The sequence below is a fragment of the Vidua chalybeata genome, chromosome 1 (genome assembly GCF_026979565.1).
Source record: "Vidua chalybeata isolate OUT-0048 chromosome 1, bVidCha1 merged haplotype, whole genome shotgun sequence".
In the NCBI taxonomy this organism is placed as follows: Eukaryota; Metazoa; Chordata; class Aves; order Passeriformes; family Viduidae; genus Vidua; species Vidua chalybeata.
Window position 1 is genome coordinate 55,110,726 of NC_071530.1, and position 25,654 is coordinate 55,136,379.

Below are 25,654 nucleotides of genomic sequence, written 5' to 3' on the forward strand. Positions count from 1 at the left end.
AGATGGAGTGAATTAATCTATTTGCTTATTTGATCTACTTTAAATAAAGTTTATGATATACAATCAAATGTACACTTCACTGGTATTGAAATAGAGCCTCTTTGTATGTAAATGCATTGAGGAACTTGCACAGGATCAATTAATCTTCATATTTAGCCTTCCCTATCGTACTGTCACAATGAGGATATGGCATACAATATACTGCTTACAGTAAATTACAGTGCAGTTCATAATACACAGTTTATACTTGTGTGAGTACTCTTTATCTCCCTCTATCTTTTTGGTTTGCATATGTTTTTAGGATCCTGACAAGAATCAGACACCCAGCATTGACTGAGTATCTCTGGTGGACTTGTGAGACTTTGCCAGATGTTTATAATTGCAAATAAAGAAAGTTCCAGAGTTGGTGTCCAAAGAGAATACAATACTTTCAGAAATCAGAAAATGTGTTTGTTATTGCATGTAGCTCTGACTTAGGCCAATTTGCATCAGTCTTGAATGTTTACATGGAAAATGACACTGTAGGTGTAGGTGTTGGCTGAGCTTGAGCATTGATAACCCAGTATAATATTTAACTATGCCAGGAATATGACTACTTACATTGTTTTCAGCCAGGAAAGGGAATTCATTTCCTTATGATATTTCTGCATCTCTCTGATTCCATCAGTGGAGAGCTTTTCACTGATTTCAGTAGCCACGGGGTTTGGATCATTGTTTGTAGCAGAGTGGTTGACAAGCTAAAATAATTGGAAAAAGTACTTACTGAAGTTTTCCATTGCAGGAACTTACAGAAAAAAAAGAGAACTGTGAAGGAAATAATGGCCTTATGTGGAATGTGTGGAGAAACAGGATTTCCAGGCTTAATTGGGTGATGTTCTCTATCTTGTGTTAGGTCAGCGAGTGGGATGAGCATCATGGCTCTTCAGGAAACCTTCCTGGAAATTATGTTGATGCAACATAGTTTCAGCCCTGAGCAGAATTGTCAGCAGCCCCTTTGCTTCTTCAAAAGTTGTTTGGTGGAAGCACCAATAAAATAATCTCTAAAAAGAAAACCTCTCCTGACAAGAGCTTTCACTGTATGACCTGCTTGGCCTTTTTTATTAGTCACGTTTCTGAAATGTGGTTTATCAAGAAATGGAGTAAAATCTCATACTTTCCACTTCAAGGATGGAATTCTACAAAAATTCTGTTAAATATATTAATGACAGTGGTGGTGGTATTCTGTTAGAAACAAGCAGTGAAAGTGTCACTTAAGTTACATCCTCAGAGTTTTACGTATGTTTTGGGGACTGTTCTTCAAAGTCCATTTTAATAATTCAGTAGCCTCTCTTGAAAGTTTATATTTAAAGATGAATTCTCACAAGTTCATTGTGTTTGGTAAACTATTCTGAAAAGAAAGGAGTTACAGAAATTGGTGAGGTGAACGTCCACATTGCCTGGAATAGTCTTTCTCCCCAGGGGGTGTTGGGTTTTCCAGGGAAGGTATATCTATCACCAGCAGACTTTCCTCAGCCCTCCCCCTGTACTTGAGCCTTCTCCATGGCTGTGTCATTGGGAATATTGCTTCATATTTTCAGATGGCTTTAATACACAGATAGCAACAAGGAAGTAGGGGAAGGCTTAGGACGTAACGTTGAAGAGCCCTACAGTTATACAGAGAACGGCAAAGGGGACCTGGGGGGAGAAGGAAATGGGAGTTTGCTTACTTTGGCACAGAGTTCCCAGGAGGGTATCTCCTTACACAGCAGTGTTTTAATAGAAAAGAGATTTTTCTTTGGATCCATTGGGAATTAGATAACAGTTCAATTCTGCTAGGAAGTAGTCTAGGCTTTCAGTATAGATTTGGTTTTGGTAATAGTTCCATCAATCCTAAACAAGTATTCTGATTATCTAGTAACTACTAGAGATTTAGGGAGATCCCTTGTTAATATTTTTTTTTTCCCTTGGATGTTTTTTTTCTTTTTAGTCCCTGCAGTTGACAAACAAGGTTAAGGGATTCACTGATGTGGAAAATATTGAAATCACTATAGACTTTTTGTTCTTTCTCACTGTCTTAGACTATATCTGAAAGACTTCTTGTCCTTATATTCCCTTAGTTTTAGACAAGCTTTTGAGATCTTTCTTTTTTGTAGCTAAGGTCTACCTTCTTGCAGACAAGATAAAAGTTAATGTTGTTACTGTTCTGTGTCCCAGACCTTGTCACTCCCCCGAGCCTTCCCCCCTTTCCTTTTCTTCTAACCAGCATAATCTCCCATTTTTCATTTGGAGAATGACAGATTCAAGAGTGTTACAGGAAATGCAATGGAGCAAGAGTTCTCACTTACCAGAATTTCACTGCTAATATTGTTGAACTAAATGTCTTTGGTGTGGATATTAGTAAATTTTCACCAAATGAAACTTTAGGTGTTGTGAATATAGAGTATGCTACTTGGTTGCAGGCAGTGGTGAACATCTTTAACTCCTACAGCTGCATTTTCAATTTAGACCTTTGTGCTACTGTGCTTTGTTTCTCAGCTATGTGTAAATACATACACATATGTATTCTTTTCTCAGGTATGTGTGTACTTCTGTCTTTTTATGGGTAAATCATGGTACAGCATCAGAATTTGGATTTTGAGTTGCTTTTGCCAGTATTGTATGAATGAAATTTTACAAATATGCGAAATATATGTGAGTCAGTGCGACACCGCAGCATTTGGGGCAAGAAAAGTGCATGGGTTCAGTTTCTTTTTAAAGACAGTTCCTCAGTACAAGGGATCTCTGGGTATGAGTGTTTTGAAGTCAAAAGAGATGAGATAATACAGTTGTGTGTAGCTGTTGCTGAGGATTTGGGGTGCTTTTCAAAGCAAGTTCGTCATCCTACATAGAGAAAGGTTTGTATTTTGTGAGGATCTTAGCTTAGTTATGACAATAACTGAGGTGGTTTCTGTTTGCAAATCAGTATTTTACACTTGAATACCTCCACCATGGTGGAAATAATACAAATATAATAATGGTCGTCCATACTCCAGTAGGCTAACGTATAAAACCGTGGGTTGATCAATCATACTGCTGTACATTGGAGCTTTACATGCTTATTTATGTGAATGGCATGCAGATGAAACATGAATAAATGAAAAGTAGACACATTTAGGAGGCAGGTTTTTTTATTACAATGCAACTGTGTACATACAATTTGCCTTAGTATGGAGAACAGCTACATAATCATTATGCAGATCCAGACTGATATTCATGTAGCAGCAAAAACCCTTAGGTGTTTTTCTTCTTTCAGTATATATGTGTATGTGTATGCACAGTGTCACATCTCCCTGAGGGAAACTGCTAGGAGTTCTTTTAGAAATGGATGGTCAGGAACTAAATTAAGCCAAACAAGGCAAACTTTGTATCTGAGAACTGTTTATTGGTAATGAAAAAAAACAAAAAGGAGTTGCCCAAACGAAAGAGGGCTGGAAAAGACAGAAAAGAAGTAAGGAAAATGGAAAAGGAGTGGGGAAGAGGGGAGGGAGAGAGAGGGAGAGGAGACAGAGAGGAAAAGAGGGCGTTGCCACCTGCGAGTCATGGGGAAGTGCCGCCGGTGTCCAGGCGACGGGCGGTGTGCACGCTGCCTGCCTGTGGACGGGCTGGCTCTTAACGCGCCTGCACGACTCTCGAAGAGGCGCCACTTCACAGGCGCGGCTCCCGCGACGACGGCACCAGACACGCAGAGCAGGCACTCCGACCTGAGGTTCAGGACCCTGGACAGGGTCGGGGCGAGCATCGCAACGCGGGGCTGGATCGGAGCAGCCGGGTTGAACGCAAGTAGCTCGGGCAAGGATGCGCGGGCGAAGCGGCAGGGCCATGGTCAGGGACACAGGGAGGCAGGACAGGCGCGAGGGCGAGCAAGAGCCAGCGAGGGCAGGAGAGCCAAAAGACAGGCTGGGGCCAGGGCAAAGGAGGGAGCGAGCAAGCCAGCAAGGGCACAGCAGCGAGCAGCAGCAAGCCCCTCAGCAGGCTGAAGCCGAAGGTAAAAAGCAAGTCTCAAAAGCCCCTGGCCAAAAGATAGGTTCCCAAAAAGACACAAAAAGCATAAAACCCAAAAGCCTCCAAAAGCAAAAAGCATAGTCTTCAAAGCCCCCCACAGCTCATGGTGCAGTTACTTTTTATGCTCTCTGGCTCTTCCCAAAGTCTGCCTGCTGGCAGGAGACCACTGGCCAGTCCAACCTTCCATGGCAGTCCTTTGGTGGAGACCTTTCATCGTCTGATTGGAGAAGCCTCTCTGGGGAGTTCAGTGTCTTCTACTGATTCTCCCATGGGAGGAGGTGAAGTCCCATGTTGCCAGGTGAAATCCTCCCAGAGACAAGGCTTCTTCAGGTTGCCTCCTGCATGTGTCAGATGTGCAACCCCTCCCTCATGTGCCTCTGACAATCAGTATTGAGATAAAGTTAAATTGGTTCCTCACACACAGATAAATAATTATGTTTAAATTAATTTAGGAAAAGTTTATGAAAATTCTTCAAAAGGAGTGGATGAAAGCACTGATTAAGGGGGTTGTAGAAGTGATAGGAACCTCTTGAAGTAAAATGAGCTTTGCTGTAAGTATGATTGAACACTGCTTTGCTTTTCACACTCCTAATGTGCATGTGGTTTGCCTGCAAACTGTGGCTAAAAGGCATGAAGTCACAGACAACTATTAAAATGTTTAGATTTCTAGCTTGTAAATACTGCATTTCTCACAGAATTGGAGTGAAATCCAGTCTTATGTTTCATGTTCATCCACTTCAAATCCATTGGGATGCAGCATTTGTGAAAGAATCAATTATCCATTTGTTAGTCAGGGGAGCTTTACAAATTACACATTAGCAGATTGATTTCTCAGGTTCACCATTGGGAGACTGATTGTATAAGGTGGGTTGATGATGAGTGTCAGGGGAGAAGGAGTTGCCACAAAGAATACAATTAAAAGAAGCTTTCTGAGTGACCATGAATTTACTTCTAATTGAAGAGCTGACTTAATCCATAGTAAGAGCATTTATTTCAAGCATTTTACATTAGGTAATTGATTATCACATGAGGTACATTTGCTGCTAGATATTTGATTTTCCTTTCTTTTAAATTTAGGATTTTACAAAAGTCTGCATTTAGGTCTTTATGTACAAGGTGTCTACTAGCTTTCTCTCCTGCTACCCAAACTTCTCTTTCGTCCATTAAGGTAGCAGGTTTTTTTGTTCTATAGTGTCATCTTGAGTTATTGATTTTGAACAGTCAAACTTACTTATGTTGTCCAGAATTCCAAACATGTCTCCATCAGAAGGAAAACTGTAGCTAATGGAAATTCAGCTGAAGGTATTTCTTCCTTCTTTGCTGGTACTTCAACAGTGTATGAAATTCTGAAGCTGTTCCCAGGTAAATCCTTTAAGTGGATTTCCATTCCTAACTAACAGGATCCACCTTATTGCCGAATTTGAATTATGTTGCTTGAGAAATTGTCAGTCACCTCTTTGTTGGCCAGGTACCTTAGTATAGTTTCCCGTAGAATCTGCTGTGTGACCTTGCCTGGCACAGAGGTGAAACTGACTGGTCAGTAGTTCCCCATGTCTTCTACTTTTCCCTTTTTAAAAATGAGGATTATATTTCCCTTTTTCCAGTCATCAAGGACTTCACCTGATACAATTTTTCAAAAATAATGGATAGTGGCTTGGCAAATTCATCTGCCAGCTCCCTCAGGACCCACAGATGAACCTCATTGGGTCCCATAGACATCTGCACATTCAGGTTCCTTAGATGGTCTCAAACCTGATCCTCTCCTACAGGGGGCTCAGGATCTTCATCCTCCCAGTCCCTGCATCTGCCTTTCTTGACTTGGATGCTGTGGCTGGAGCACTTGCCAGTGAAGACAGAGGCACAGAAGTCATTGAGAACCCCAGCCTCCTCTTTGTCCAGGGTTGTCAGGTCTCCTAGTTTCTTCCCACATTATCCCTAGTCTTTCTTTTGCTTGCCACATACCTGTAGAAGCCCTTCCTGTTGTCCTTAGTATCCTGCAGGAGAGGTTTTGCTTTGCTGAGCACTGTTAATTACCTGAGTACAATCACACATTTAATCTCCAGAGTATTGCCATATGGCTTTCAAACCACATCACAACAGATTAATTCCATCATCCTGATCCTCATCTTCAGCGTTTATGTGAAGATAGCTTATGTAGTCCACTTTGCCTTTTTTTCTACATTTCATTTTTTCATAATCAAACTTTATCAAAGCCATTTGACAGGAAAATAGGAATAGTGTGGACTGTATGATTGAGCCATCAGTTTCTCTGGTGTGTCCTGTTTTGTGTCATTTTGTTTTGGGTTTTGTTGCAGTAGTGTCTCCAGCAAGGCCCATGACACTGAAGTGCTGCCAGATCTGCTGTTGCTGTGATGTCAGCTTGATGGTGGATGTAGTTGCTGGAGTAATGGGAAGAACATGACCAGTTGAACACTGTACCTTAGTGTATGGCCCTGTGCCAAGACAGTACTACTGAAGACAGATGTTTTGTCTTTGCAATTGCAAAATAACAAATGAAGAGAAGTAACTTAGTGAGAAAGTTGTGGCAATGGCAACTTACATGCAGCCCAGAACAAAAAAACCCATGCCACTTCCATGATAAACTCAGTTAAACTTTCTATGCTTGTCCTTTCAGAAGGCCAGAGGTGTTCCTGGTTGTAGAGGGAATGGTGCAGACATGCTAGCTTTTTCCCGATGCCAACCCCTAGAGAGAGGGAAAGCCTTTTCTTGCACCTTAATGAACAAAACAGAAATTTAGAAAGGTATTTTTCAAGGCAAGGCAGGAATAAAAGTACACGCTGTTTGTGAAGATTGTCTAGAAAGTCAGACTGACAACTGATACATCTTGCCTTACTCAGCATCCTCCAGTCTTGGAATTAGCCAATTCTGTGTGTATTATCTGAGAACAGAGCTTTTACAAGGATGTTGGCCACACCATCAGGTTGATGGACATGAGCTGTACTCCTGTGTTGATACCCCCTAAATATGACAGGAGGAACACAGCTGTGGGATGTGCACCAGCTGCCTGCACTGCTAGTCATGCACTGGTGTCTGATCTTGAAATGTAGCAACTCAGTATAACCAGTCTGTGGCAAATGAAAATACTTTTGGAGCACATAAGTCAAGGAAAATTGGTTTAAATTCCCAGTGAACTTCTTTGCAAACAACACACCATAGAAAGACCACTTTGTGATAGGCAGTAATTGCAGTATTTCCAGGTGCCATTTTGTGGTGAGACCAAGAATTGCATATTCTGCACACAAGAAAGCAGGAAAGCAAACAGGCAGTGTAATTTTCCCAACTCATCAGGCAGCTGTGGTAGTGTTCAGTTGTTCAATCAACTTTGATCATAAAAAAACTTCTAGAAAATATGATTTGGGCATATGCTCTTTTCAAAGTGGATGAGAGGAAAGCTTCCTTTCTCTGAGTTGGGATTTGCTGTGCATGTGAAAGATTATGGGGGGAAAAAACTTTCCAAAGGGTGTGAAAACACCTCAGTTTATCTGCTGTAGAATAGCCCATGTGGACACTGTTTTTATATGCTTATTATATACTTTTAATGCAATTCCAACTGCCATAGCATATATAAGGACCTGTGATACTTCAGACACAGTTGTGTAGCATCTAATGTGATCCCACAACTCCAGTGCTCTTCCAGTGACACTTTATTTTTACACAAACATATGATAGATTTCTTTTATCATGCTCAGAACCACAGGAGTTGTCTAAGTTGTGGTTCAGTCCATTAAATAATTTATGAGAATAAGAAAAGTGGTTCTTAAAAGTGTGAGAGACTTACCTGTGTGAAGATCCTTCAGTGATTCTTGAAATGATGAGCTATTTGTTACAGAGGGTGAAATCAGCATCATGGTACATAAGAAGTTTCTTGGTATCTGAATATAATTGAATTGGGGTTTGTATGGAAGAGGATATGCATCAGGTTATCCAAATGATGTTGTAAATTAGTCTTCCATACCTCAGGTATGGGTAGCTGTTTAAGCTAAGTAAACAGTAGCAGATTTTGTCTAACCCTGCCAAAAGTATATTTGGATAGGGAAGAGAAAATTTATTAAATTGGGATGATTTTCAGGCTTTTCTCCATATTTGTCTAAGAACAAGTAAACCTGTGTTGCATTTCACGACCTTCTAATACTCACTTCTGAGAACAGTATTAGAGCCAAAAATGAAAGTAATAGAAGGAATTTGAAGAAACAAATAATTACAAGCCTAGCCATCAGACCAAACTAGAAAAATTTCCAGTTGCCCTGATGCCTGTGTGGTCACCATATTTTATCCAAAATTTTGATGGCAGGAACTAATAGCCATGGTGTGCAGGCACAGATGCTTAAGATCTGGGAGCCTGGCATTTCATGGGAGTTACAGAGCCCTGAGGCAGGTAACTGAAAAAGGAAAGTCAAAATTTTGGAGTTAGGCAGAAGGCTGGAAAGAAGGCTGTCTTTTGGCTTTGTCATAGAAATATCTATTCTGTGAGGATTTTTTGATTCATGCAACTAAACATTACTCATTTTACAGAACATGTAAGTCTTTCAAAGTGCATGGAATGGTGAAGCATGTCATTGGTGATGTAACTTTTAAAAGTATTTTTCCCTTGTCCTCTTTCTCTAGAGCCCAGTGAAGATAAATCAGATCAGCCTGGATGAAAGTGGAGAACACATGGGTGTTTGCTCAGAAGATGGGAAGGTACAACAAATCTCTTTATATATTTGCTGAGATAGCAAGTAGTCCTAGTATTACACTAGGATAATTGTGATAACCTGTGGAGTTGATTCCTGCATTGCGCACCACTACTTTGACCATACCTTTTGAGAACTGAACTCACCTTTGAATACTCAAAATTAAAGTCAAATATATTTTGCACAAATATGCTGTAGGAAAAGTAATTGCAAGAATGTCAATAATGTAACTGCTATTAAGCTGATTAACAGCTGTGACAGGAGGACACATCAACCTAATCATTACTGCTGTGCCAGTTATACTATGACTACTCTGCTGTTCCTTGCAAGACAGTAGTTTAATGCTTTTCTGCTATAAATCCACAAAATTGGATTTTGTGGACATGATTTCTGTGGGCTGGTGGTTTTCATTTTCACACGCTTTATGAATGTTTCTCTAGAATTACAGAATCTTTTGATAAACAATCATAGTTTAACAGAAGAACAAAGTGTCTTACAACAGCCACATTAAACAAATGTAAAATCAATATATGTACAGTTTCCTAAAAAACTGACACCTACTTCCTTGACTGAGGACATATATCATTTGTGTAGTGTATAAGTAACAATTATCAGTGCTTCTTGGGAATGTTGAGCTGTGACATTTAGTGGTTTTGGTGATTGATTTTCCAGTTATAAGAATGTCTTTTTGTTTTTTCAGTGGATGACAATATTTTCTAATATTGGTTTGCAATGATAAAATTCTAATACACAGAGTGTATTTAAGCTTCTTTTTTAATATAGTGCCCATATAGAAATGAAATGCATTAAAAGTAATTTAAATGATTTCTCAATATCGAATTTACTTCTCAGGAGAACATTTCTTACAGAGGAGACGTGGGGTAGGAGGAGTGTTGGTAATCCTAATGTTGCATTCAGTTGAAGTTCTTTAAATTAAAATACAGCTGGAATTTGCGATAGGAAAAATGGGGAAACAATCCCTTTAGACTGTATGCATTTGGGTTTCTTCATTACAAATAGAGTTTTTTTTTTTCCCTCAACAGGCAGGCAGCCAGTTTGTGTATCCAGGCCTTTTATTTCTGAGAGATATCTTGATGTCAGTATCTTGGCACAGTAATTAGGATACTAGTGCCTGTTAAAGTGATTATAGAATTTTACATCCTGTGTGAAACACCACAAGAGTATTGTATTTGTCTAAGCAAGATAAGGCCAGGGTGAGTAATTGTGCAAGCTAATGAAAATGTTGAGCTAGCATTGCTGGTTTAGGTTTTCCTATGGTGTTGGGGAGCAAGCACTCACTGTAAGGGCTCCTCAGATGTGACTGTGGATGACTGTCAGTAATCCACTATGCTGCAGTGAGACTGCAAGCCGTACACATTTCTTTCGTTTACTAAGCTGATATTAAATATACTTATTTAATTTCAGAAATACTGAAAAACCCATAATCACTACTCTGGTGTGGCTCTATTTGAAAATACTTCAATACTTTAAATAGTGACTCTGTCTTCATTTAGTGAAATAGCAGTTGTGGATCCAGTTGTGTGACATTACATACTATACAAGGCAGTCTAAAATACAGTCCCACGGTCACAGGGATGGAGTATCACAGGTACAATATTCAGCATATTTGCATTCATAGAGTCCAGGGGCATTGATGCTTCACCATATTCTACACTTGTGAAAAACTCATCTGGAGATTTAAAAGATCTGGGTATTTTAGAAGTTTGATCCAGGAAAGCCTTGTGTCTGTGAAATAATGCACCCTTAAAATTGATTAAAATAAATAGTTTTATATTGTGATACTGTATAAGAAAATGGCAGATTTTCAGCCAAATAATGTAGCACTTACAGATTCTGGTCATAACAAAAGTGTAACTTTCATTCCTTATAGCTCTTTCCTTACTACAGAGGGACTGTTGATATTGTAAGCAGTTAAAGTACTTGTACAAGTAGTTACAACATCTTGATTAACTTGATTAAATATGCAAAAGTGGTGAAATCCCTTTTTAAAAAAAAACAAGGGAAAAACCAGTAAAGCAGTACAGTAAAACAGTTTTCTTAAATCAGCTTTAAGCAAAAAAAGCAGATGTAATGAAGAAGCCTAGGAATTTTGAGTCAGCTGCAAGTATACTCTACCAGTTAATGAAGATATGTTCTCTTTTGCTATAAGCAGAGTGCATTTTCACATATCAAAGTGGATCCAATATGATAGAGATGGAAACCATTTATTTTCCTGCAGGAAGGCCTTATGATGAGAACCTCCTCCTCCTCGTATCTATTTTGCTGGCCGATACATTTTATTTTATTACTTTTTTTTTTTTTCTGAAATTAAACTAGATTTGCTCTAACTGTATAGACTGGGGGGAGAGCACAAAAGCATAGTACAATTTTCTAACCCTCTTCTTGACAGTCAGCATCCAGACCCTGTGTCAAAACTTGTTGCATGTATGTCATAAATGTCTAACAAATGCTTTGGGAGCCACTTGCAGCTTTTATGTACTACACATTTGATTATTTGAAAACCTTCCTTTCTAATGAAGTCACCACTTTCTAATGAAGTCACCACTGGCATGGAAAGGAGCAGAAATCATAACCAACACCAGCCCACTAGTCTAGCTGCTGGGTATTGAAATGTTGGGGTGTAAGAGAATTTTGGTGCTCAAATAAATAGAATAGGGAGCAGGCTGGCATCCTCAGAATTGTGGAGATTTTTAGATTGTTTTTTTGTGTTAGTTTTGTATGTAGTTAATTGCTTGAAAAACCTGGATATGACTCCCGATTTTGCTAAATCTTCCATGTCATTACATAAGAGTGTAATTGGCACTCTTATTCTGGCTTGTAACTTTCTTTATATGAAGAAATACAAAGTATATTGAAAACCCATATACTTGCATGTTTTAGTGTCATGTCTAATGCCTGTAACAACATTGATGTTAAGAATATCTGTGAATTACATTGATATTACATTAATAATTTTTCAAGAAACATGGCTTGTTTTCCTACCTTTTGATCACTGAAGGTTGCTTACTTTTTCCACATGTGGAAGCAAGGAAGCAGCTAAGTCTGGACGCACTGGAGTGGTGGCTTCTGGATATTTAAAATCAGACAGGACTAGCAAAATGTAGTGGAATTGTAAAATCATTTTTCCAGCTGCCTAAGAGCATCATGAACAGAGTGGGCATGGAAAGTAGAAATAGATAAATCAATATAGGTTTGTAATAGCAAAGGAATCACTTTCTTTCTGAAGAATATGAGACATTAAGAACTGTTAGATGATGTCCCTAGAGTGACAACATGTATTTTTTGCAGAATTGTTTTTTCCTCTTAACTCACTCCATGTTGTTGTCATACTCCAAAAGAAATATCATATTGCCATATTCAGTGATACATTAGGAAAATGTTGAAGGCACTGTTGCTAATTTTGATTAATTACTTTTAATTTGAGAGGGCTGTTTTGTAATTTTTGAGGATTCTGCTTTTACTGAATTTGCAGAGTTATGTTTTAACCGTGTATTTTCTTTTTTTTCCTCCTTTCTTTTTCTGTCTTATTTTATCTTTCCTCTGTTTCTTACTTTGTGTAGGCTATTGTGTTGAATATGGTGTGCCAACTGATGAAAACAAAAACCAAGAAAGCAAAATCCTCTAGACATCAGCCCAAAGGTTTTCTAGGCTTACAGCCAGGTCCAATTCAAATACAAGCCTTTGGCTGGCTTACATAATCACAGCTTTGTGATACATCTCACAGTCTCCAAATATTGATTTTTCTAATCTATTGGAGCAGTAGCTCAGCCCTACACAGTGCATGCAGAAGTATTTTCAAAGTGTGTTGTTAGAGGCAGTATATTCGCTAATGAGTAATGGACTGAGTTGATAATGCTGCTTAGGAGATGTATTCAGGAGACAAGATTGAAAAGAAAATGAGGTGGTTGGAGATGTTTTTAACTTCACTGAGACTGCTGAACTTTGAGCCACTCTAAGGATGTCCTAGTTCCTTGCTGATGGCTTAGTTCCTCTTGTAGTTTCTCTGAAATGTAATATTTTTACTCTGTCTTCTTCTTGACTGTCTGCAGGAATTTTGGGTGTTCTTGGGCTCTGAATTGAGCCTCACTTTTTGTGGCCCGTTATTGATATTTACTGACTTTATTCTTCAGATCTTTCTCTAAGAGGATTTATATTTTCTCATTACTATTATTTTTTTATTTTCCCCCTGAAGGAATCATGATGGGAAGAAAGAAATAAGGTTAAAAGATCTTTTAGAATTTTTTAGTCCAATGCTGAACATGCAGAGTAGAGTTACTGAAGGGATTACCTTTTCCAGAAAATTTTCCACAAAATAATGAGAGCCTATCTGAGAGCATTCTTAAATAGAATTGCTGTCAGATACATTTCCTCACTGATCACTCCATGGGATGCTCTTTTTTCTCCCTTCCTCCAGTGGTGTCCATCCCTCCTTGGATGAGTTTGTTTCAACAACTTCTGACACTGGGTGGAAACCTCTTAAAAGCATAATGAAAAAGCAAACCATTTATTATTCTTTCTGGAAAGCATAGTTAGTAAATCAGTTACTAATTCCTGGCCATAAGTGTTCAGCCCCATTTTATTCCTAAATTCTGCAGGAACTGGGTGGTCAACTTTCTCATCTGAGAGTAAGGAAAGGGAATATTGTTTATTGAATGAGGAGACATGAGTCCAAAAGAGGGCTGTACTTAATCTGGAGGTACCTTATTCTGTAGTCATATAATCTAAAAATATTTCATTAACACTTGATATCTCTGTACTTGTTCTGAACTAAAGGCAAGGAAACATTTTAATACTCTGTTAATTCTCTTGACAGTAGAAACTTTTTTAATAATTCTTCTTCAGATGGATTGATTCTGATAGATATTATGCTTGTCTATGGTTGCAACTCCTTTGCTGACTCTTAAATGTACTGATACCTCAATATAAATGAGAAGGGAGGAATCTTCAGAGAAAGACATTTCCAGTGATCATGGAATAAAACAAAATAGCACTGTATGCACTTGGGAGGAGGAGAGGATGCCTAGAAATATACGGAACTTGGATTTCAAGCTGGTTTTGCTTTATTGTGACAAATTTCTTTTCTTATGTAAACCCTGTATTGCTAGAAGGGAAAAGAAATCCTGCCATTCTTTCTCAGAAAGGAAGAATTTTTAATTTATTTTCTCCTGAATGTTATTCTGTTGCTCTTACCATAGTTAGGTTGCTATCTGTTAAGCAGATTTGATCAGCCTAAAGCAAAAGGAACTTATTGTTTTTACTGTGATTGTAACAAAAAAAAAGGAGCAAAAATATTCATAAAAGTACTTCTGTACTACTGTAAATATTAGAGATATGTCACAGTAGAAGACCAAGCCATATCAATTGGCTCTGAATTGTTAATTGTGTCTTCCTTTAGGAAATAAGGTGTCACTGTTAGCATTCAAATTAATCTTCTAGTTGTTAGGTTTTTACTTTCAGTGTTAATTGTTCAGTGTAAATTAGGTAAATAATTTTGGTTTTTCATTATACTTTTTCAGGTACAAGTGTTTGGATTATATTTAGCAGAAGAGTTTCATGAAACGTTTGACTGTCCTATTAAAGTAAGTGCTTGTTTTAATCTTCAGTAATTGTGGTGATGTTGTCTTTAATAACAGAAAGGTTACATTCAATATAAATGAGAGATAGGAATACCACTTCCTTACAGTGTTATTCAAGTTACTAGGAAATAGTTTTCTATCTCAATATAAAAGCTTTTGATGTGGTTAGGTAGGAAGAAAGCCAAGCTTTGAAGTATTATTGAGTTTTTCAAATACAAAAGGAAAGTGAAAGAGAAATCGTCCTGTTTCAGGTGTTACCCATCTCAACATATTTCTTTGTAGATTTGTGATACAAATTCTGAGGGTTCTGCTAAATGGGAGGTCAGTATTTTGCAACCAGTTCATATCCATTAAACCTGCCTCAAAATGAGGCAATGGGCAGTGATATTGATGTACCCTATCTGAAGGGAAATCCTGAATTTAACTCTGCTTTAGAGAAGTGTGTCTGCCTGACTGTTAGAAAAAGGATGTCTACTAGGCATATGGGAAAATCTAGAAGTTTTTAACAAGAAACATTTCTTGTAGGAGGAAAGGCGATGTGGGCAAATGTTTGCATTTTGCTGCTTGGAGTCTTCCATGTTGCAGCTGTTCATTAGGGTGTGGGGGAAAGGAATGAGATCGTTAAGTTTTCACACATGCCAGATGTGACTCACTTGCCTCCTAGGATCTTTACTGCTCATACAGCTGGATCTCCACACTTGACATTGTAACACATAAGGCAAAGAAACTGTGTAAGATGCTACACAATGTTGTCCTCTGACAGGGCTGAGGTATGTCTGCCCTTCAGGCAGGCCCCAGACAGATTTAATTGGGGTAACTCTTGCTCATAGCAGTCCTGTTCTGATTGGTCCTAATCCTGCAGTTTGCTATACAGAAAAGTAGCTATTCAGTGTAACATGGCCCTCAGTGTCATGCTTGTCATGCATGTAATATGAAGAATTATCTTCTAAGAAAAACAACCAAGTGTCTAAAAAAACTAGGCTTTACTTCAGAGAAAGAACTCAGCTGTAATACTTGATAATTGACAAAGAGTTATCTAGTTTAAAAAGTGATGTGGTGCTTCATGCAAACTCTTATTTAAGCCACAATCCTTTCTTTCCCTCTTCCCCCACCATCCCCAGATTGTTGCTGTTCATCCTCAATTTGTAAGATCCCACTTCAAGCAATTTGTAACAGGAGGAAAAAAGGTAAGCATTCATAATGAACTTTGGCTACCTTTAAATAGCCCTTTGATATAGCTCAGGAGGCTATGTATGTGACTTTTAACACCTAGAACAAAGACTTCTGCTTTTTCCTTCTCTTTATGCATTGTATTCTAAAGCATTGTTAATTAAAAGTGATTTCAGGGGGAGAGAAAGTGCAATTTTTTTGTTAAAAACATGTCACAACAAGTTGAGATTCAGAGTAGAAATACTGTTCTGTCTAGATAGCCTGAAAAACAAGTAATTTAAATGTCCTGGGCCAGATTTTCTCCATTTTAATTCATTGAAGTTAGACCTTAAAACTGATCCTTTACTAAGCATGTTGATCTTGGGTTATCTGTGGGTGATTTTTTGGGGTGGGGTTTTGTTTGTTTGGTGTTTTATTTTAAGGAAATAAACCCAAGTATCTTCATCAGCTCTTGTCCATGGTGAGGGGTTTTGTTGTTTTTTTTTTTTTAAATGAACTAAGGGGAATTCTTGGTATAGTACAGCTCACCCCATTCCAAGCACTTATATCTCTAGGTAGTCTTCTATTTGGATTCAGTTGGTGTTTTAAATGTGCATTAAGTGTCTTATTAGTGTAGGATACAATTCTGCCTTCCAGATTGCAGCTGTTTCCAGGTCCTACAAGTATCTTTTATCACATTGCATATTTTCAGTCAAAATATGAAAAGTTATTTGGAACAGTTTCTTGAATTCATGGAATTTTCTGTTGCCTTCTGTTAAGAATTAAGGATGAACAATCCTCACAGATGCATCAAACCAAATGCCATTGCTCTCTCTTACCAGCACATAAAAACTACAGGGTTCTAGTGCTGAATACATCTTAATTTTCACCAACAGTTGAGTAATATGTTTCAAAGCATAGCTGTGCTTTATTTATTTAAGTGGCGTGTGTGCTTGACAGATTTTTCTGGCTGGTAGAAGTTGGTGTTGTCCTTAAAATAATGCATAGTCAGTGTGTGTCTGTGTCAGCCACCAGTTTGTGAAGCTTTTTAGTGCTAATAAAAGGGACATGGAAGGAGAGAAGCAAGGAACTAATAGAACAGGGCTCCGTCAGATGGTAAAAGATCTTGCATTCACCTGACGCCGAACAGAAAAAAACATCAGGGAGTTAACACATTCTCTTTGGTTATCTTTGATTACTTGACAGGTTGTTTTATATTCTGTCCTCTGGGGAATAGTATACTCATTCTTAATACATTCATGCTTTGCTGAGGAACTTTCCTCCTCAGAAAAACTTTAATTGACATCTTAACGTAAGGTATTTAGCATTGAAGCAAATGTCACTCGACACCTGTAATTTGATTTTATTGGTACAGAAAACCAACAAATAAAGCCTCCAGCCTTGCAGTAGAAGCCTTTCCTCCAAAAGGAGCATATGTATTTCTCTAAAAGCAACAACAAAATGCCTTTTGAAAATTCAGGAAGCTAAATTCCACCTAGTAATAAAGGGCTTTTTTTTTTAACATTTAGACCTCTCCTTAACCATAAAGCCAAGGTGTAGTATGGAGGCAGCAGGCAACAGGCAGCTAACACAAGAGCGAGGAGAAGCAGGCTGAAGCATACAACCTCAGGCTGTGGACCTCACCACTCTCTCCCTGTGTCTAGGCGACTGTGCCTTCTTAAGCAAAGTTAAGCAACCAACGTGAGCTCCTTCAGGGTGGGGGACAGGTCCTTCTGTGGCTCCTGAGATGTGTGCACTTTTAGCCTTTGCATGTATACAGTGACTTCATCCCTGATAGCTGGCAGTGGTGGAAAGCGTGTTGCCTGTTGTCCTCATCCACACCAAGGTAAGAGTAACAGTATCTTCATTTTGGAGCGAAGGTAAAGCAAAACCTTTGCTTAAAGCTCTAATGCCTGATACATATACACATACATATACACATGATACATACTCCTTGCCTGAGGTGCATTAAAAACCATAGCATGTATCACATGAACTCTTAATCCAAAGGCTTGCTGGGTCTGTTTTTGTTTTTGCTTTTTGGGAATGGTGACATAATGTATGTAAGCATTTTTAAAGTGGAGTGGGGTTTTTTGTTTGCTTTGCCTTTATTTTTTCAGAAAAATATTCTTCATAACAATATTAAATGTGTAAAAAATACATTTTTCAGTTCAAAGATCCACTCAGGGCATCTTGGAAATGTTCAAGAGACAGAAGGGGTGAAATGACCCTAGTGACATGCTTCAGGGATGCACAGTGCAGGTCCTCAGTTCCCTACAGAAGTGGATGTCTGGGACTTGGGTGAATTGCTGTGTAATGCTGGGATTTGCTACATCTTAGAAGCTCAGCCTGACCTAAAGCTGACTTAAGAACAGTGCTCCCTGGGGTAACTGAGGTAATCATTGTGAATTGTTGTGAGCTTGACTCTACTGTGCTTATGTTTATATGGTTGCTTAGCTTTGCTTAAGTAGGCATATAGAGAAGCTTTTCTCTAAAACGCATTATGAACTAATTGTTCATAATAAAATTGTTCATAACTAATTAAATTGTTTGCTTATTAAAGTATTAGTTTTTGAAAGAAAATAACTTCTGTTAAACTTGAGATAATATTTTGGGTTGGTAAAGCTTATTTCACCCATTTTCCTAAGTGAATTAATATTATCTGTGCCTAGAAATAAGACAGGTACTGTGGAAATTCACACTATTGCAGTGAGAAGCAATAGGTGCATACTAAAAGGAGGTGCTTCCCTATTCCCCTCCTCATCTCTGCAATTAACTACAGGACCATTGTGCTGATTTGGCAGATGATGGTAACCCTGAATAATACTGTATATTGTAAATAATAGGGCATTTCTGTCCAGAGCAGACAATAGAGCTTCAAAGCAAGGGAAAAAACAAATACTGTGCTATTGAAGGCCATAACCTTCTACCTTTTAAAAAAAGGGCTCTAATCTCAAAAAATAACAAGGTAAAAGCCAACTAAATGAGGGTGGTAAAGCTGAAAACAAGGTGTTCTTGATTTAACTCTTAGAGTACTGGTCTTTCCTAAAACATCAAGTAAATAAATGTTTTTGTGAAGTCCAAGTATGCGTTATGTCATGAGGATTAAACAGACAGAACTAAAGAAAGAAGACTGAAGATTTTTTCAGACGCAAAGTCAAGGTATCAGCTACCGTGGCTTATGTAAAGATAACTTAAGGAGAGCAGGAGAAGTTGAGATTCCTCTCTTGGCAGAGACATCATCCCTATTAACATCAATAACTAGATACAAAGGATTTTGTAGTGAAACTCTTAGGAGAGTGAGTCCTCTGAAGTGATTGAGTCACTCTGCTGAATGTGTGCTAATGAAGGGGTTTTTTGAGTCTTCTCTATCTAGCATGGTAGTGGGGACCCAGCACAAATTAAGCAAATGTATTCTGAAGTATAGGAGGAGAATATTCTGTAGCATGAAGGACTGGGTCTCCTTATTTGCCTAGGATATACATTTTGTATCATAAGTATTGATTCGCATATCCAGTTTGAAACTTTAATGGCTACAGAACCAAAATAAAATTGCAGATTTACCCTGTGACTGTCAACAGTCTCATCTCTCTATATCCATCTGTGTCTATAGTTACATAATATATTAATGGGTTTTTATATATATATTTGTTGGAAATATATATAAACACCTTTTTAATAATGTCTGTGTTTCTTTTGCTGCAGAAGATACACTATAAGAACTGGTTTTCAAATACAGATGTGTCTGATCATGTTTGTCCCATTTATCCTCCCAGAATTAACATTTAAACATATCAATGCTTATGTTTAAACATTAGACTCTTTTTTCTTTTATAAAAGCAGAGAGAACTTAGTGTTACCTGGAGGAAATTTCTCATTAAAAAAAAAAAACAAACAAAATAACAACCAAACAAAAAAATCTATTTTAGTGTTAGAACTCTGGACCCATGGTAACTCTTGCCTGAAATGCAGAACAAGACAATCTAAATTCCTTTCCACTCCAGGTGGAGCAACAACATACACAGAGAAAGTATGGTGATTGCAAACAGTGCACAAGTAGGAAGAGAAAAGCATTGTTGGGCATCTGTGACTGCTGTTAGGGGTAGTGGAATTTGTATATTAAAGTCAAGTCTGCCAAGGAATGTCTCAGATATTTTTTTTTTAATTTTTGCTTTTTAGTGTCAGCAGATGCACTTTCCATGGTGAGTAAGTAGATGACCTTACCTCTGAACGCTATGATATGTACTTCATAATAACTGAAGTACTTTGACAAATTATTAAATTGTCAGGATGCTGTTTGCAGCACAATCCATTTTTAGAAAGCAGATAGTCAGCTGTTTGGCATTATGTTGGGTAGAAGAGTACCAGACAAGAAAGGCAGATTGCTTTGTAAGCTATAAAATGTCACTCAGTAAATACTCAAAAGTCTGATTTAAGTGAAGAAGGAGTAAATACTGTGGCAATTTCTGTCCTTGCATTGGATAATTTACCATAAGTAGGAAACAAACTGTAGCAGCAAGCAAACCATAATACTGCTGGTCTGTTATTTCCTTGCTGCAATGCATAATGCCCAGATGTATCCCATATTATTGAGCAGATGAGACTTTGATTTGTAGTAGGTCCTGTTTGCTTAATAAGCATTTTTTTTTTTTGCTTATATTTCTTCTTTATGGGTATTTGGATAAGTGTTTCTTCTTTATCACTAAAACAAAAATTCTTCTGTATTAAATTTGGTTTCTGTAAAGCAAATGGATCATAGTCCTATGTGCATGTAATCTATAGTTGTGTGTTTTACAAATGTCTGTGTAGAACTCTTTTTTCATTGCCTGAGGTGGCAAGTGAAGAGGATCAAAGTGTATGAAATGTGTCTCTCTGCCTGCAAGACGGCAGGATTTGCTTTTCAGGGTGTTAATTCTGTAGCTTTTTGTGAATAGGCAACAGCTGGAATGTGGCAGTTGAATTATTAAAGTGAAGCCTAATAAAAGTCCTGTGGCATTTGTTTGTATTAAACATCTCAAAATTTCTAGCTTCTCTGACCATGAACTACAGCAATAGCTCCTGTTTTATTTCTCACTGCTGCCATCACATTCCTCCCGATGCTGCTGTGTGCCTCTGCCTCCTTGCTTGATTTCCCTTGACTGCACTTGATGCCCTCCTCTCTGTTCACACCCCAGCTCCCTACACAGCATTTTATGACGAAATCTTGAAAGCTCATCTTCAGCTAAAAGCTTGAGGCTTACATTATTCTCTGCCTTGTTTCAGCTCATTCCAGTCCCTTAGTCTGTTTCAAATACAAAGTATAATTTTTTATTGTTGTTGTATGTTTTCCTAGGGATGAACTATTAAACAGTAAGTCTTCATGCTGTTCTGTTACTCCCTGGTATCTGTTAATCTTGACTGTGCCTGTAAATACTTGTTTTATGCTGAAAACAATAAATAGCTGTAGTGATCACTTGTAACTATGGAAATAGCATTTTAGATTTTTGTGGTCTTGCCTCGCTGAGGTGACAGTGGTGACAGAGGCACCAAAATACAGGACAAATGCCAAAGGTAGGCTCATCTTCACACTTAGACACAGAACAGGACAAGGAAATTACAGCGATTTTTTCCCTAATTTTCATTTTGTGAAATAAAAACTGATCCAAGAGTTCTGCAGTAGGGAATGGAAAAGTGGCTCTTCAGTAACAACTTGAAGACTTAAGCCTTTTTGTCTTCACTTCACTAAAACTTCTTCAAATCTTTACACAGAAGATGCTGTGTTGAAACAAAGTAGTGATGCTAGGCATCATTAAAAGTGTGTTTCTTTTGAAATTTCTGTGAGAACATACATCTTTTATTTCAGTATATTGAGACTAGTAATTGGTAGTGAGAATAAATTAAATTGAATTACTTCACCACGTTGATTCTACCACAGTTGCAATCATTCACCTCTGTGTTCAGAGGACTGGGAATTCCTGTACATAGTTTAAGACCAGGATTACATGTAAATAGTGTTAATGCTAATTGCATGACAGGCTCCATTAAGTCCAAGCACTCATCTATTCTCTTTCGTGAATGCACTCTACAATAGAGTTTTGAGCTCTTTTTGGTGTAGATTAATCTCCTGTTAGTGAAAGATATGGAGAGATGTATTCACTAATCCAAAATATGTATTAATGTATTCACTAATCCACCTCTTTTTTAAAACCAAAAAGTGTCCTGCTCCATTGTCTTGTCTCAATTATTTCAGTGTGTCATTTTTCTTAATGATCTGGTGGGCAATCATAAGCAGTTAAGAAGACTCGCAAAATAATTAATGAACTAACAGAAGATTGCAATGTGCTGTGAAACAGTGTGGGTGGGGACCTTGAAGCTAAAGGTTATTTTATTTTAGCTGTATTATCAAATTGCTGTGCATGCAAGATACACTGGAAGAATGTTCTAAGCACAACTGTATTGTATGTAACAAAGGACTAGAAAGTTTTATGAGAGCAAATGAAAAACAGGGAGAACAAATTCTATTGCAGAGAAGCCAAGAAAGTGGGATTTTGGCTGCTGTTGAAATATAAGTACTGTGAGTGCTGACTACCAGAATATAGGATTTATGGCAAATAAAGTCTGAAAATATTTTTCCATTACCAAAAAGAGAGGGAGGTGGTAGGTAGAGCCCCTCCAGAAACCGTGAATTTCTTCTTACAAGTCTTTTGAAGTTTTAAATTACCTTCTAGTATGATCAACATTTCAATGTGGAGACAAGAAGGAAGACTAAGAAAGAAATTATGCTGCTTATTTTGAGAGAGATGCTTTCAGTTGACAGCAGTTCCAAAACACATGGAAAAGTTCTGTGTTCACAAATTCAATTTCCAGGTGTCATTGCTCTAAGAAATAATAAATAAATCACAGTATATATATCAACAGCACACAGATAATTGCAAGTAAGATAATTTAGTTAAGCATGTTTTGAGATTGCATTTTTTTTTAAGTGACAGTGTGAAGTACCCTTTGGCCTCAGTGTTTGACCTGTTTCAGTTGCTGATCCGAAGAGGTGAATGATAGGGTATTTCAGTGATTCAATTTCCATCCTTATTTTAGGTGATACCAGGCTGTTGTCTTCTACTGCCTTGATCTGAAAGTTTGTGTTCTTAGGGTTGAGCACAGATGGAAGCAGGATTTTTCAAATTATCTTCTCTGTTCACCACTTCTTTCTCAGATCACTTACTTTTCCTTGCAGCTTATTACTCAGAGTCACAAAAAAGCATGATGTTCACAAACCACGAATAACAAAAAAGACACAAAGTGTCATACCAAGTTTGCTCTGGATTTTGAGTATAATAAATTAAATTTACATCACAGTTCAGTCACAAGCAGAAAAAATTCCAAGTACAATTAGTATAATTGACATCAGCTAGGTTTAACCTTTCACATCATCCACATCAGTTTTTGGAGCTTTGTCCAGTAAGTCTCAATGCAAATACCATGTATTTTGCTGCTGTCTTTATTGGATGGTATTGAAAGAAGCATCCAAGCAGCAGTTCTTCTTCTCTCCAACTTCTCCTTAGGAAAAAAGTAATTTTCAAGTCTGGATCATCAGCACTTAGTTTTTAATGGCATCTTTAGCATCTGAGTGGAGATCATTCATTTGGGCTGCGTGCTGCTCCTACCTACTAGTCTTCTAATGGAAATCCCTCCATATAGCACTGACTTGTGAGTGTAGATGTTACGCTGCTTTCAGTGGCTTGCCCTGCTAGCTGTAAAATAACATGTTCTGTGAGAGTTACTCAGTAGCTTTTTCATATGTGGAAAAAAAATCTATGCTGTCTAAAAGTTAGGCCTTCATTTGACCTATGTGAAGGACACAAAATCACTTTGCTTGAATTAAAAGTTTGATGTCTGCAGTGCAATTCACACAAAAATTTCTCAGTAGACTACCATACCTAGTGCTTGCTTTAAACTCTTGGGGAAAATACTTGTCTTCTGGTGCCATCTGGTGGCTTTAGGAGTGAGGCAGTCTGATAATTGCCGTTAAAATATTTTGGTTAAAGATCGTATTTTAAACAACTAGTGTCTTAACATTTGATGTATTTATCCAAATACAAGTAGCAGGAAACCATATATAAAAAAGTGCATACGGCTTGATCTTAGATAGGAAATGTTAGCAAGAAGAGTACTCCATTTGCATTTTAGCATGATAGAAATCCTTGCAGACAGCTATTTCACACCTTCCGGTGTGAGGTCTGAGCTCAGGTTCAGGTTGTGCATATGTTCATATGTGTGTGTACTCATGCAAAAGTTAGCAGGAGTGGTATCTTAGAGTATGATCCCAGTAGATGCTTCAGCTTCTTCCTTAGGTATCCCTCCAAGTGCTGCACTTTGCTTCTCTCAGAATGACTCCCTGTAATCATATGAAGTAACTTAATGAGACATACAAAATCAGAATGTTCTGATTTGGAAGGGACCCACAAGGATCATTGAGTCCAACTCGTAAGTGAATGGATTGAACCTGCAACCTTGGCATTATTAGCACCATGCTTCAGCTAATTGATATGGGCCATCTTTCTGTGCAGACTTTCTGCATGTAGTTGGGTTTTTCTTTGCTGCTGAAATTCATCTCATAACATATCTTATGATTTTAGATATTCTAAAATACCTTCCTTAGTTGCAGAATTTGTGATTGCCAGTCACACAAGTTTCACAATCAGCAGCACTTGTGGTATAGTACAGTTTGCACATGTGGGACTAAACCACAGCATCTCTAGAACCCTGTGGAAGGCTGTGTAGTTCCATGTGGAGCCAAGCAAAAGGTCACAGGCTTGGGGATCTTTTAATTTTCTTTGACTACCTGTTTTTTTTGGAGGGAAGGAACCTATAACAAGATCCGTGGATGTTGAGATCAGTGAGGTGACCTGATTTCTTTAGCAATTTTCTGAAGTGTTGTCACTAGTGCTGTAGACTTAGGTTCTGAAATACCTTAATTTCTTTATCATTAAAAGGTAAATAATAATACTTACTGTTCTTTGCAGAAACTTGATGAAAGGCCTTATTATTAATATTTTTAAAATTTAACAGGAATTCTGTAATATACAAGATGCTTGATGTAAATATATTATAGCAAAATGTTTGATTGTATTTGCTTTTGTTTTGTGATAGGTGTGTATTTTCCATTGCTCTTAAATCCAGAGTAAGGGATGATGAAGAAAAAATAACTTCCATGTCTGCACACAGTACTGTGTCAAAGAAATATTTATTGTTGCTCTTCTTCGTAGCTGCTGTTATATGAAAGAGGTTGGATGAATAGATGGAAGCCTTCGGTTTTACATGAAGGGGAAGGAAATATAAGAAATATAAAATGGAGAGGGCACTTAATTGCTTGGGCTAATAATATGGTAAGTATTTTTCACCTCCATTACATGTACAAAAATATCTCTGTGTTACACTGATTATTGAAATTTTTCAATGCTAATTGCCAGAACATTTAGTTGAAAAACTGTGAATTTGTAGAATTGTGTATAAAAGGCATTGAAGGATAGTGGTTTATATGTAATTTCTTTCTAGAAATTTCTTCTGTTGTTTTCTGCTGGTTAGTCAGGGTTCTCCTATATGATTGCCACTTCTGAAGAAATTAGAAAAGTAGCTCTACATACTATTGTGGTGGTCACTAATGTACACTATTATTAATTAGAATTTTGATTAGTGCAATTTATTGAAGCATACTGAAGAAGGAATGCCTGTGTAATTCTTCTTTATATAAATAATAGAACATCTCCATTCCCTTCCACTCCCTGAAAAAAAAATAAACTATCTGTATTTTGTAATTTGTACTGAAATGACATTGTCATATGCACTTTCAGTGTTGCAGATTATAAAAAAATACAGTAATAATTTCTCATTTTGTTAGGCCACTAGAAAAAAGTTAGAAGAAAATAGGCCCCTTTTGTTCTAAGTTTAATTTTAAAGGAAACAATTGCATTCATTCTGAGTGTTACATTTCACCTATCACTGTATATCTAATTGATGGGTCAAGCTCTATGTTTTGCAGCTCAGCAGTGAGGGATATGTTTTTAATGTGTATCATGTCTAAATTCCAAAGTATTTTTTTGAATGTGGTGAAAGTACTTCTGAAACACTAGCTTTTTTTTCTATTGTTTTTCTATCATAAAGGGAGGCATTTATTAAAATATTTTAAAGCCGTTGTTCTTTTTCATATTTCAAAACCAG

At 37.6% G+C, this 25,654-nt stretch overlaps 1 protein-coding gene across 4 annotated transcripts in view; it reads left to right on the forward strand.

Annotated features, from left to right (window-relative positions):
- VPS41 (VPS41 subunit of HOPS complex) overlaps positions 1 to 25,654 on the forward strand; it is a 137,961-nt gene that overhangs the window by 60,756 nt on the left and 51,551 nt on the right. For all 4 annotated transcript variants that reach the window (XM_053944158.1, XM_053944168.1, XM_053944181.1 and 1 more), the window contains 4 exons: positions 8,647 to 8,721; positions 14,252 to 14,314; positions 15,433 to 15,498; positions 24,703 to 24,822. In XM_053944158.1, coding sequence (XP_053800133.1) covers positions 8,647 to 8,721; positions 14,252 to 14,314; positions 15,433 to 15,498; positions 24,703 to 24,822 — 324 coding nt within the window. The remainder of the gene's footprint in view (positions 1 to 8,646; positions 8,722 to 14,251; positions 14,315 to 15,432; positions 15,499 to 24,702; positions 24,823 to 25,654) is intronic.